Here is a 13771-nt window from a genome sequence, read left to right as displayed (position 1 = left end):
AGGCAAGTCCTCAAAAAAATTTCCACAGCTGCCAAACTAAAAATAATACAATGAGTTTCCCTGACCTCTCAGACCCAAAAGAGAGACAGGGCAAAGCATTAATTAAGCCTGTGCAGATGTTGTGGTGAAACGTCATTTAATTAGAGCTTAACCCACAGCAGTAAGAGGCCGGGGCACTTTAGCAGCTTCTGTGGGCTAACATGTGACTTCACTGAGAGACAAAATGGCAGGAAGCATTTGTTTCCTTGAGGTGTTCTTTTGTTTTGCAGGTATGCTATTGGTATTTCCTACAAGTCAGCACCGAAGCATGAGTGGATTGGAAAGAATTCTGCCTCCTGGGTGCTTTGCCGCTGCAATAACACGTGGGTGGTGCGGCACAACAGCAAAGAAATCCCCATCGAGCCCGCGCCTCACCTCCGGCGGGTCGGGATTTTGCTGGACTACGACAACGGTTCCCTTGCCTTTTATGATGCTTTGAACTCCCTACACCTTTACACTTTTGACATTACATTTGGCCAGCCAGTGTGCCCCACGTTCACAGTGTGGAATAAATGTTTGACCATTATAACTGGCTTGCCTATCCCTGACCACCTAGACTCCTCCGAGCAGCTCGCATGACTGCTAAAAGCCAAAAGGTAGGATGACACATCTTCCCAGGGCAGCCCAGTGGTGCCAGCTGGAGCTTACCTGGAGCTGGTGGACCCATGTGGCATCCCAGACAACGCTGCCAAATTTGGGCAAAACTGGCAAGGAGAGAATCTCTCTTTCTGTGTATTTTGTACTGAAGGACAAGAAGTGGCTTTAATAATATGTTAGAACTTTCTTTTTCAGTTGGTTTTGTTTTGTTGGTTTTGTATTTCATCTCTTACAGGAAGATTTATAAATTATTTATAAAAATTGAAAAAAAAAAAAGAAAAGTGAAAGCCTAGGACACCTGGGAAATGACTTCTTGTTGTTTTGGGGGGTTTTTTTGCACATTGATGGTCCTGTTAATTAAAGTTTCATCAGCCTTTTGCATAACTTTATTTTACAGTGGATAATAGCAGGAAATCAGAAGGATGAAAACTGCATAATGGACAAGTCAGTATACCGCAAGTTTTACTTGTGCCCACATTAGTGGTCTCATTACCAGCCTTGTTGAGTGCGAGATCTCCCAATGTCTACTTTGCACATCGGAGTGTGCAGACCAAAAGAAAAAAAATAAGCAAGAGAGGAAGTGGAGCTCGCCAACACAGCAAAAGAATAAAGTTTAATTTACTTCTGTTTACAGGGCAGTGCTCTCTCAGTTCATAAAAAACATGTGGAATATCTCCTAGAAATGTGAGTGGATAAATCATCTGGTGATTTATTTTATTGATGGCAATATTCCCATCTACCAGTGCTTCGCTTTCGTCTTTGGGAAACATTACAGAATCACTGAGGATGTGGAAAACCGATACCATCTCTGAGAATCAGCAACACTGGAGGAGAGCAGCCAATCCAAGGTCTGACTGTAGACTAATTTGATAAAGCATCATTTGAGGATTGATTGTAATAGAAGATGTCACGGTTCTGATGGTAGACATGTGAATGCTTATTGCTGATTTTACAAGGTTCAACATAGCAAGCCCAGCCAACAACTCGGAAGTGAGACATGCGCCACTTTACCATTGGTTTTAAATTAAATACAAATGTTTCATTGTCATACACTGTGTAGTGTCTATAACAAAGCAAGGAAATCTGTTTTACATGTGCTGTATGGAGAAACACTGCAGCTGGAGTTTGCTCATGGTTATCATTGTCCCAGGTTGTTTGGGAAAGCACAGTTCACTTTGTGAATGCAAAGTAAAGAGTAAGCTCTCAGCAGTGATAGAAATCTGCATGGGGAGACCCTACATTCGTCCTGGTGTTGATAGAAGAGCTTCAGTGAAGGCAATAGAGGTTGTATGTACTTTATCTCAGAGCTGAATCAGGTGCATTTTTTTCTCTTTCCCTTTACAGATAGAAGCTTTTTGTAATTATTGCAATGCTTATGTACAAATGATCATTTTGGGAGATGCTTGAGGCATATGACAACTTTAAAAGAATGGTTTTCCTACAGCATTTTGTTGTTACTATGCAAGTGGTGAAAATCTGCCTGTATAGAGAAAGGATAAATTGAATATCAGCTTTAAAGATTTGCTCAGTAATTTATAACCATGCTTTAGGTGTCTTTCAAAAAAGATGCCTTAATGCACTTTGTTCACTAATGGGTCCAAAATAAAATGGTCCCAAGCTCAGCTTCAGATTTTTTAAATACTGATTCTCCAGGTACAAAGCTGTACTACAGTTTGCCTTATGATTATATCAGAAATTTATGAACAAGATGAGGCGAATATGTACATGCCCATTTGGTTTTTTCTTTTCTTTTTTTTTAATAGAAAATAAATGCCTTTCCATGTTTCTTTGATTTCCCTTTACATGCTCTGCTAACTGCTGAATTAAATGTAGAAAAATCTGGCAGCACATTGCTGATACCATGGCTTTCAGCTGGGCAACGTCCCATAGTTCACAGGTAGGAGCCACTGATCTTTCTCAAGTAGGCATAAAAAGGCAAAGTGTGTACATATAGTGAACCTCAGTGTTTATCATAGTGTCTTTAATAATCAAGAAACATATACCCTCAAAAATGAAAAAGTAAATCAGTCCCCAAGCATTAAATTTAAAATTGAGTACAATGTTACTGATACAATCTGATATACAATGCCCAGATAATCTGACCTGGAATGTTTGGGAGGTAGCTGAGATGGTATGAAAATTTTGAAAATGAGTTGACAGAAGATGACTGATGCAAAGCAGTGATAAAAGGATGCATGAAGAAAGGACTTTTAATCTAGGGTTATTGCCAAGTTCTGCCTAAAAGGAAAGAGTGAATTTCCAAAGTACATGTAGCAAGGCTGTGTATCTTCTCTTTTGCCAGAAATATTAAAACTAGAAGATTATTTCAGTAGTGGATAAACTGAAAACACTGCTCAGTGTTTGGTTACACAATGTTGGCAGAGATTGAGCTGGATAGAACTAATGCCATGAATTTGAAGAGGTCCCAAATGTTTTCATGTGTTTTCACTGTAAAGATAGAGCATGAGTGTAAAGACAGATCGTGGTTTTGGCCAATGGAAAAAGCATGGTCTGTTATCTACAGAGCTTGCTGTATCATCTTTATTTTAACACAGAATAATTCATTTGGAGCTAAGCCACATTACTCCAATGTCCTTTTAGCTCAGACAGTACTCTTTGTGCATATATATTTGTGTATATATGTACACATATGTATGGGTATACACACACCAGCATATGCACAAATACAGTGTGTAACTTGTGTATATACATACATAGGTATATACACATACAAAGTGACAGCAATTAGTCAGGTGTTCCTTTTTGGTCATTTCTTGAATAATTTCATATTCTGTATGACGAGGAAACAAGTTTGCTATGAATGGTATTCTTCTGGACATTTTTTAACAAACAAAATCTGTTTATTTTACAATACTTGATTCAATGCCTGATTAATCAATAAAAACTTCCATTTGAAAATGTAGCTTCTGTGGTCTGTGGCATTTTGCATGGTCCATAGTTATGAATTGAAATCTGGGGGAACAAGTAGTCCTTGTATAAAAATAAAACATGGTACTTTAATGTAGCATGCACTCTTAGATGAGGATTTTTCCCTTTTTTTGAAAGTTTTGTGACTAGGAATGAGGTAGCATTGTATAATGCTGTGTTTAAGAAGTGCAGATTTTTGAGGAATAATCTGCTGAGATGCAAGCAGTGAATGTGGTAGATAAAGCCTGTGTTGGTATAATGATTGTTTCAAAAGTGTATTTAAAACCCAGTTTGGGATTCAGCCGAATTAGAACAAATAATAGCATAATCTCTTTAGAAGACAGTAGCAGCTCAGAGTAGTGTTGAGCTTGAGGTAATGGAAGGGTGGGGGACTATTTCTCTCCAGGACCAGATAAGATTTTCCATATGTTTGACTTTCATGTGTTAATGCACACCTAATAGAGAAAAAAATCATTCTGGAATGGGCTATATGTCATAAATTATTTAGTAGACTGTCTCCAGTCTACTGTATTTTCCCATTGTTTGCTTTCAGAAAGCAATAAAGTTGCTGCTTTTTGTGCCATTAATTTATTCTTTGTCGGTTTTGGGTATCCCATTTTTCAATTGCTCAGCAAAGAGACTCCCAGTGAGCAGAGGGTCCCAAGGGTAGGCAGCATAAAAGTCGCTCAGGTGGGTACACTGTGGAAAGCAGGAAATCTGCAAGTACAGGTGAAAAGACACGTTCTTCATTATTTTAGCAATAGTAGGTCACTAAACTGCAGTGTGCATCATCTGTTTTAGTCCTGTGTCTTAATTGCAAACACTATATTCTTTACATGTTAGAAAACGCAACAGGACACTATTGAAAGCACAAATTAAAATGTCAGCTTGTTAACCAGTTCATTTTGATATGCCCAGCATTTACAGCACAAGAAAGACTGAAAGATTCCATTAAAATATTATTTAATATCTAACACAGTGTAAGTATTTCTTTTTTAATTATTCTAATAAAGCAGATATCTAGTAGTTAGCAGATTCTGCTTTTATTTGCAGCAGCACAATTTTCAGATAAGCACATGCACCAAAACAAAGTGAGGATTGCTACTGGGTCTTATCTGTGTCACCAAAACTGAGGGTATTAATTTTAGTTGGAAACACTGCTTTAATTTGTGGTTTAGGAGTGAAGAAGTGCTGGACACACACAGGAAGTACACACCAGTACCTCAGTACCTTTGGGAAGCTGGTGATAAACAAAAATGTGCACAGGTTGGTTTTGCAGTGACATGCTGGGAGTTTTACTGGAACACCACCTCTGATGTGTTTTCACATACTGATCTTTCTAATAGTGGAAGTGTGTCTTGAGATATAGGGATGTAAAAGCAGTATTTTCCTGTTCTACTTAGTTGGTTGCCCATATAGAAATGAGCACAGTTTTTTTGTCTCCTCCACACTGAGGAAAGCCCTGCTCACTTCCAAGTGCTGATGGTGTCTGTTCTAGATTATGCTGAGCTATTTGTATTTATTGTGCTTTCTAAAATGAAAGAAACCCTCTTTACATTTTAACCTTTGATTTAGTACTTGATTTTCATACAAAAAGTTAAGAGACTAAAGAGCAATGATGTTAACAATGCTTTCAGTGTGGGTAAGACTCTTGGTTTGTACTGTGAGGTTTAGGGCTTCTGTGTACATAAATCAAATCTCTGTGCCAGAACAGGCTGATTTGTCATTCTTGTGGGAGTTGGAACAGTGCAGGTGCAAGTGTTTTCTTCTGAGGTAGGCTTTTGTATTAACTCCACTCTTTAAATGGAATATTCTGTTTCTTTAATTTTTTTTATTGGTTTTCTGATTCAAGTGCAGACCCTTTTAATGAAACTGTAAATAGTAAAATCTGTCATCATGTTACTTATTTTAGCAAGCCCTGCCATATCATGTGCCTCTGGCAGATCACTGAACACATCGGCTGCAACCATAACCTTTGCAACATCACCTCCAACCTGAGGACTGATGCTTATGCCATTGACCAAGTATGTTACTTTCCCAGGTGGGATTCATCCTGCTATGAGTAAGGAAGTCTAGCACAAATCATGATACTGGTTAAAGGTGAGGGACACATAAATTTCACAAGGGTGATATATGAAAGATATGGGCTTGAAAATCATCAGTGTTGAGGCAGTTCTGGTTTAAAAGTGGAACAATATATTAGGAAGTCACAAAGTCTTCTACTACAGTGTGATTGACAGTGACATAATTACTGCTGCCTGAGAGAGGAACAGAGTAGCAAAAGAGGGAGTTCTGGAGCAGTGCTGAGAGAGATCACTCAGAGTGACGGGGCAGCTGAAAACCTGCCACCACTACCTGCCTTGGCACCATGCTGCAGCTCTGCAAAGCAAGCCTGCACCTATTCATCCTTTGTTCCCACTCAGGCTCAACCCACATTCCCAAATGACAGGAAAAATAATATTGCAATTACATATTTGAAATCCTAACCTGAATAAAAGCAGCAGGGCAGGGATGACAGCCCCAGGCCTTGATCCTCCTTTATTCACCCAGATTTTTACATCTGCTGACTTCAAAGGAGATAGTCCTGATTGACACAGAGGTAGGTACAAGCCCATGAATCTTCACTTTCCAAAGAGTCAAACCCAAGTGAAGCAGGAGCCCCTGTGAGAACAGCTCAGACTTCCCATTAAATCATGTCTTTGGAGAAAGCACTTTAGCTGCTAGCAAAACTGCAGTTTCTCATGAGCTGTTTCCCAAGGCCAGCACAGGTGTGTTTTAAAATGTCTGGTTCTTTTAAAATGTATGGCTCAATAACATTCTTCTTGGGTGAATTGTTCAGGCAATGCACTGCTGTTTCCTCCAAGCAGTGTGGGAACAATTCTCTTAGCATGTGCTGTGTTACTTTTGTAAAAATCATGAGAGTCGCAGATACACAAGTTATGATATAATGCTCTAGCATAAGACTATTGTTCTTGGACTTCCATTTAAAAATGGATGATAGCTAAAAAGTTTAGAAGTCTGCTTCCTTTAACTGTCCTAATGTATATAGTTATTTGAACTCATGGAGATTTTTCCTCTTAAGGAATATCACCTCCTTTCTTGTTAATACACACAGACAGATAGTAATTAGGAGTATTCCTTAAAATTATGAACTTTTAGAATAGCTTACAATCAAGCCTCTAAAGGGCAGCAAATGGAGGCTTTGTGTTTTGTATAGCCTTTGAATAGGAAAAAAACCAGCTACAGCTGTTTAGATCACTGAAACATGTAACAAATGACAGCTAACTGTGACATGACAGGATGGGAATAGTTTTCATTAGTAATTTTTTACTTCACCCTCATTTTTATTTTACTTGGAAAACAGACAATTCCACTTGAAAATGTTTCTCTGTTATCCTTCTATTCCTTCACCCTTCTTTCTATTTTCAGTCTCATTTTAAATTTTTAAATATTAGAGTTGCAAGAAGTGTGTGTTTCAAAAAGTTGGCTTTTTTAAAAAATTATTTTCTTAAAAATTACTGTTTTCAGAATGTGCACAAAAAATGAAATGAAAAGTCAAAATGAAATATGGCAGCTTGAATGTTGAGAATATTTTTGAAGTAGAAGATAAAGAAGGAATGCAGATAAACCTGTCACTCTTCTACAATTACTGAATTATTTGATTTCATTATTCTGGGCTTAATAGCATTGCTCTCTAATTAAAACAGCACTAGGAGACCTGATTAAGGAGCACAAGCAGAGAGACAGTAGATTATTTTAGGATAACCCTGGAACGAGCTCCCTTTAATAGTAGTAATATATATATTCAACCTCATTAATGTCAGCTTGGGGGTTTGGGGGTTCTTTTTAATTTTTATTATTATTATTATTAATATTGTGTGTCCTCACTAACAGTAGTTTCCAGCCTAGAAATATATGTCTCTCTTTGGAAGCATAGATTCCTTATGGAATTTGGAAAAAGTCCACCCTGTGGCAGTGTGAAGGTGGTGCTAACACAGTGAGGCCATCTCCCACCAGCAGAGGATTATTTGATCTATCGTTCTGTCATCTTGTTTATGCAAGTAGTAGTGATAGCAAGAGGATGAAATAGATTCATCCAGATTTGTAGGTATAGGAAGATGTGGAAAGCCTCTTTGTTGCATTTGTAATTACAACCAGTGGCACAGCCAGCCCAGAACTAGAAATTAGCAAAAGGCGATTTGTTCCTTAATACAATCAGTAACACATCCTTTTAATTTCTTCTAGTGACTGTGACCTCTGTCTCACTTTGTCCATCAGTTTACATCCACATGCTCCTTGAACATTTGTTGAAGTTGCAGTTGAAAATATTGGGGCTTTTTTTACCTATTAGGTTTTAATCAAACAAACACTTTTTTTAAAACACACATTGCTGATATAATGTCAGCAGGTTATGGCAGAGTGTAGAGATGAGGAACAAGGTAGGACCTAGAACAGGTCCCAGTTGAGTTCAGAACAGAATAATATTGTTTCTCTTCTAACAGTGTAGTCATAGGATTACTACATTGCATATATTTAGGAAAACAGGGTTTATTATTAAGAAAGTGCCCTCAGTTATGCTGTAAATTCTAACAAATGCAAGAACAATTGAGGAAATTAGGAGAAAACTTTGAATTATATACACAAAGAGAAAAAGAGAAGAAAAAGTTGTTTATTTGCTATCAATAGTTCGAATTTTCCTGCTTCCTCCCATGGAGAGGATGAAACAGGAATGATTTGTCTTTCCATTCTTATGAAGTCACTGCTCCATATTAGTGTTACTTGGGAATCTCTCAGGATGAAGAAATTTAATAGGAAAAAGTACAGAGTTCTCAATAGTCTTGAAGTCTGCATAAGCCATTAGCCAGTTTCAAGGCTGAATTACTATCAAGTTATGAATGCTTTCATGTATATTTAACTGTGCCAGTAGAAACATGTAGAATTAAAAAAAAAAAGTGATCAATCAACTACAAAGCTGCTACTGGGTACAGGGAAAGGAAAATATTTTTATGGACCAGTACTCGTGCTGGTTCTCATGCAGACAGAAGGCCTAAGACCTGAAAACTTTTTATCTATTTTTGGAATTCAAAAGCTCTGCAAATCATCCTGAGGGGCTGGTTGGTATATGGGGGTACAACTCACCCTAAAAGTGTTCCCACTCTACCAGTTTTTCCTGCTTCCCCACAAGTAGAAGGAGAAGCAAGCCAGATCCCAAAGGTCTTAATCTCTAATCTGTCCCTGGCATTTCTCATGGCAGGGACAGTAAAGGCACAGGATGGCCCTTGACTCCACATCTTGTGTGGCAACAGAATTATGCTATGAAGTTTTAAACAGGCTTCTCTGGGATGGAACTTGACCCCACAGAAAGAGAGGCCGAACTGGCTGCAGTAGCAAGGTCTGATTTCTCAAGTAGCTTCTCCAGCTTCTGCCATAGTCAGGAAAAGGAAGGCAAATCTGCTGCAGGACAGGCTATGAGGATGGCACATTTTCTAAAGGCATGTCCAAAAGGATCAAAGGGAAAATTTTAAGTGTTATTCATCCTCATAGGAAGGTCTGCATAAGGAGAATGGATACATTTTTCCATGTTTCCATGGAAGCCTGGAAAGCTGCCTCCTTATGTGTCAGGTTTGGCAGTACTTGTGGGCAGGCAGTCTCTCACTTCATTTGAAGAGAAAAAAATAATTTTCCCATAGTTTTTCTTCCCATTTTCCTAAAAGTCTGACAAATGGGAAGAAAAAATTGTCAAATTCCATTGCATGAAGGCTCATACCACTGATCTTCATTGTCAAAGCAAAGGAAATGCAAAAAATAAAGAAAATTATTTTTAAAAAAACAAACGAACAAAAACCAAAGAAAATGCAACAAAACCTCTGTGTGCAAAACTGTTATTTGTTACAACTGACATATCCGAAATTTTTAATTTGCTACTATTATAACAGTAGCAGATTAATAGTACTATTATGATAGTAGCAGAAACAAATTGGAGGATTTATGATGACTGGTACTCCGATAATGAAAGAGAGAAATAGAAGTTGAAGGCAGAAAGAACATCCTTGGGAAATACACCTAGGAAAGCAAAACCAAAAAGCATTGCTAGCCCAGTGCAGTGAGTCTGGTAGAAGCTCAGCTGGAAGACTGCAAAATTCTGGTCTAAAAGGTGATATTCAATAACACAGGATCAGATAAAGGCTTGTCCTAAGGGAAAGCCAAGGAAGAGCCTACATTAGAAGGGCAGATGTAAATGTGGCAGTGCAGCTGTTACTGTCTGAATGGAGATAAGAAAGTGGTTGTGCTTGTAAATATATTATGAGGGTTTAGCCCTAGGAAAGGTAACAGTTCCGAGTAAAAGTCAAAATGGTACAAGAATAAATGCAGTGTGCTTGTTTATGAACAGTTAGGTCTATAGAAATCAAGAAGGTTACTTTGTATGATGGCAAGAAGAATAAAGAAACCTTGCTGTTTTGAGATGAAGTTTTACGTGTGAAATTAATCACACTTCAGTCTAAATGACCAAATATTAGTAAACTAGGCATAAGCATGTTTTCTAGGCATCTCCCATAAGGAATGGGAAATAAACAGCACCTGCAAATGTCCATTCCAGATATTCCAGCCACCTAACTCAGAACAGGGAGACTCTTACTCCGTGCCTGAACTTTAACCATTGGTTATATGAGGAGTCACAAACAGCTAGAGTGTATTTGATACCTGTCTTTTAGATAACTAAAGCCAGACCAAGTGACTACCACTCTATATATTTAGTAAATGGTATATTGACATTTTTATAGTGTAAATCCATTTCTTTGGGTATAATACAGAAATTTATAAACAGCTTCTGACTTAAAATCCTTACTGTGCTGAAGTACGAAGGCGATTTTTCCCTGCCCTCAGTGAAGCCTAGATTTTGCCTCTTAAATATGAATAAGGTGAAATATTGTAGGTCAAAGTCATATTAAATGTAGACATCTCTTAACAAGGACTATTCTAGCCACTGAGCCCTTGTTTTTTCACAAGAAGTCATTTATAATAATGCTTCAGTAAAATGTCCATTCAGGCAGTGTCAACAAATAAATACAATTTTATTTGACCACAAAACAAACTGGCTTGCAGATTATATGTATTCATATGTATTCTATTGCACTGATCCTGTGCACAAGTATTTTAGATCCTAAATTGGTTTGCTTACCCAATGCTGCAAAATGCTACACATTAATAGCATTGCCAGGGCCAAATGATTTGGCTGTGGTATGGAATCAAGAGCTCCTCAGCAAAACTGTCCTCTAACAGAGAAGTAGCCAACAGTTACAAGAAATGCATAAGAGATAGCTGAGAAGTGTTGGCTCTTTAATATGTAAGTTGGATGCTGAGGTCTAAAGTACTTGTTTTTCTATGTTATTTATTTACATCTTCTGCAAAGGAAATAGTTAGTTCTCCAAAGGATAACTGGAAATCCTTTTGACATTCATGGTAGATTGTTTTGGATGGTTACCATCCACAAAATCTTAATGAGAAAAATATTCTGTAGATGGATGTAAATATCCCTTTTCCCAGGGTTTTAACTTAGACTCACCTCTCTATATTGTACAGATCACTTTCAGATGTTTCATTTTATCTATTTCTAAACAGCATGAGTATTTATCTAATGATGCTGTGGTGAGGTATGCTTCCTTCTTCAGGTTAATAGAGTGCACAGTTGAAAAAATATTCACATGCAAAGTATTGTTAACTGCTTGTTCATAAAAGGGAAGGAAATTACTCAGGCTGGAGAAAATTTTAAGTTAAAATTGTTGATGCTCTTCAGGGTGATAGAAAAAGAATTCTCAAATAAAAGGTGAGAGTTTCTGAAGGAAGCACTTTTTGTTGTGGAAAGGATTAATGATCCAGGAAGGTCAACTGAGGAAAACTGTCAGAAACTCACTCAAACTAGGGAAATATTTTGTAAAAGTCATGACAAAGAAGAATCTAGTGTACTTAAAGTCATGGTGAAAGGTGACAGATATAGCCTGGTGTGCTTTGGAGGGACCAGTCTGAGGATTTCTATTTACAGAGAATATGGGAATAGCTTGTGAAACTGCACTGGCCCATCCTGCTTAGGGGTCTTGGAGTTGGAAGCAGCATCAGAAAATAATGGAATTGAAATACAAGTCAAGAAAGAAGGAACTGGGAACAGGATATAGCACAACAAAAAAATTTCTGTAAAATGTGTCTTCTTACTGCTGGATTTGTAACATTGTTGAGTACTGAAATGGAGACAGCTTTTAAACTGTAACTTATTTTCACAGGTTGTGGCAATGTGATTCATTACTTTTGCTAATTTTATTACTTTAACAAAAGTGTTCCTTCATTTCTGGTGCCTAAATCTCTATCCACTTACAATGTTGATTTATGTGTAAGCAAGGCCTTACATCCTTAGGTATTTCCCAATCCATAGAAGCATGGAATTAATCCTATCTCCTCATAAACTCTGGGCTCTTCCAACAGCACTGTAAGGAACGTAGAGACACTTTTTCCTGTCTCTAGTTGAACCTGCCAAGATTTTTCAGTAAATGATGGTACTTGATAGGTACTGAGGCCTCTAGGTTTGGGAGCTTGGTGGGTTGATGTGGCAGAAGTAGGGATGATTTGTCTTTTACATGGAAGCAGGCACTGATTAAGTGATTAAAATTTACAGCGGATGGTTTTGTTTTGAATTGCTGGAATGGAATGTGTCTGAAGGGTGGTGAAGATGTTTGACGCTGGATGAGGAGGAAGTTTTGCCAAGGCATTGGTGAGGTGTCACTGTCAAGGATGTTAATGAAATGTAACCACAGTCACTGTAATCCAAAAGGAATTTGACAAAATCTTTGTAAAGTTATTGTGCTCTGAATGGTGTTAAAATATGGAATTAATGTAAATGTAAATGAACTGATGTTTTGTTATTGGAATAAGATACTGCGGATGTATTGTGGGATATATATAAGTGAATGTGTAATCTAGATTATTTGGGTTATAAAAGATGGTGCTTTGACCACCTGTCAGTGATTTGCTTTTACCAGGCTAAGGAAATTGTGGATACGAGAAGAAATAACAATTTATTAGCAAGTTTTGGATTGTATGAATGTGTCTTGATTTTTGTAATAAAGAATGTTAACTCTACCTCTTCATTTCTGCTAAAGTAAACCTGTGAGTTTCAGTAGCAGTTTTATTTTGGGCAGAATAAATCTTAACAAAACCAAGGGTGGTAATTAAAATTTATCTAATCTCAGTTTAAGATAATGGTCAACAGACAAATAATTGAATCTTAGCCTTGCTAAGGAATTCCCATTGAAGGGAGATCATGGGGCATATCCAGCTGGAGGCAGCTTTCCAGAAATTTATCCCAGAGGTAGCCTTGAGCAAAACAGTGAAGGCTCTAGTGAGGAAAAACAGCAGACCAGTAATGGGTGGATTTCCCTGACTTTTTATGACTGAGGATAACATCCTTCCTGGCAAAGGGAAGGGCTACCAGCCTCACACCTTCACATTAAATCAAGGCCACTCCCTGAAACAAAACCACCCAACCCTTCTCAAACAAGCTTTCTCCTCCATGTAATTTCATAGGAACTGAAACAGTTCTGAAGCAAAATGATTTTGTGGTGTAGAACTACTGAAGTCAGGGGCAATAATAGCAAAACCAAATTTGGAAAGTTGCACAGGTAAGGAGAGAACAAAGAGGGATTTTACTGGGATTAATGTGCTGTGGGAAAGATGAGTGATGTGAGGTTCAGAGGATTTTTTTCTCTCTTACTGAATCAAAATAGTTTTGGGATTATCTCTGAGTCATAAATTCCAATTAGCAGTATAAAAAAATAACTTTTAACTGAAAGACAGCTTTCCATGACATTCCCAAAGCCTTGCTCATGTAAACTTGCTCAGAACAACTCATCAAGTTCACTCTAGAAGAATCACACCTATTTATTCACCTTTTATTACTGAAAAAAGAAAAAAATAGAAAGTACAGGAGCGAACAATGATAGAAGATTTATAAACTGTACACTTGTCCTGGCAGAGACATGACATGATACGTAGTTAATTGTTACTTGAATTTGCATGCTTTACAATCACTTTAGTCAAGGCAAACTCTCAGCCTACAATTATTGCAGTCCTGTTCTGATGTCCCATCAGCTCTCCCAAGGGAGCTAGGCCAGGCCCAAGTGCTGGAAATGCTGAATATAGCATCTTTGCTCTTGTCAGG

The 13771-nt window shown here is 37.8% G+C and overlaps 1 protein-coding gene across 5 annotated transcripts in view; it reads left to right on the top strand.

Moving 5' to 3' along the window:
• Positions 1–12693, top strand: part of MID1 (midline 1) — a 150329-nt gene extending 137636 nt beyond the window's left edge. For all 5 annotated transcript variants that reach the window (XM_019283014.3, XM_010394382.4, XM_019283016.3 and 2 more), the window contains one exon: positions 270–12693. In XM_019283014.3, coding sequence (XP_019138559.1) covers positions 270–618 — 349 coding nt within the window. In that variant the 3' untranslated portion in view covers positions 619–12693. The remainder of the gene's footprint in view (positions 1–269) is intronic.
• The last annotated feature ends 1078 nt before the right edge of the window (positions 12694–13771 follow it).

The sequence above is a fragment of the Corvus cornix genome, chromosome 1, assembly GCF_000738735.6.
Source record: "Corvus cornix cornix isolate S_Up_H32 chromosome 1, ASM73873v5, whole genome shotgun sequence".
In the NCBI taxonomy this organism is placed as follows: Eukaryota; Metazoa; Chordata; class Aves; order Passeriformes; family Corvidae; genus Corvus; species Corvus cornix.
The sequence above is the reverse complement of the archived record's forward strand: the minus strand, read 5'-3'. Positions and strand labels throughout refer to the sequence as shown.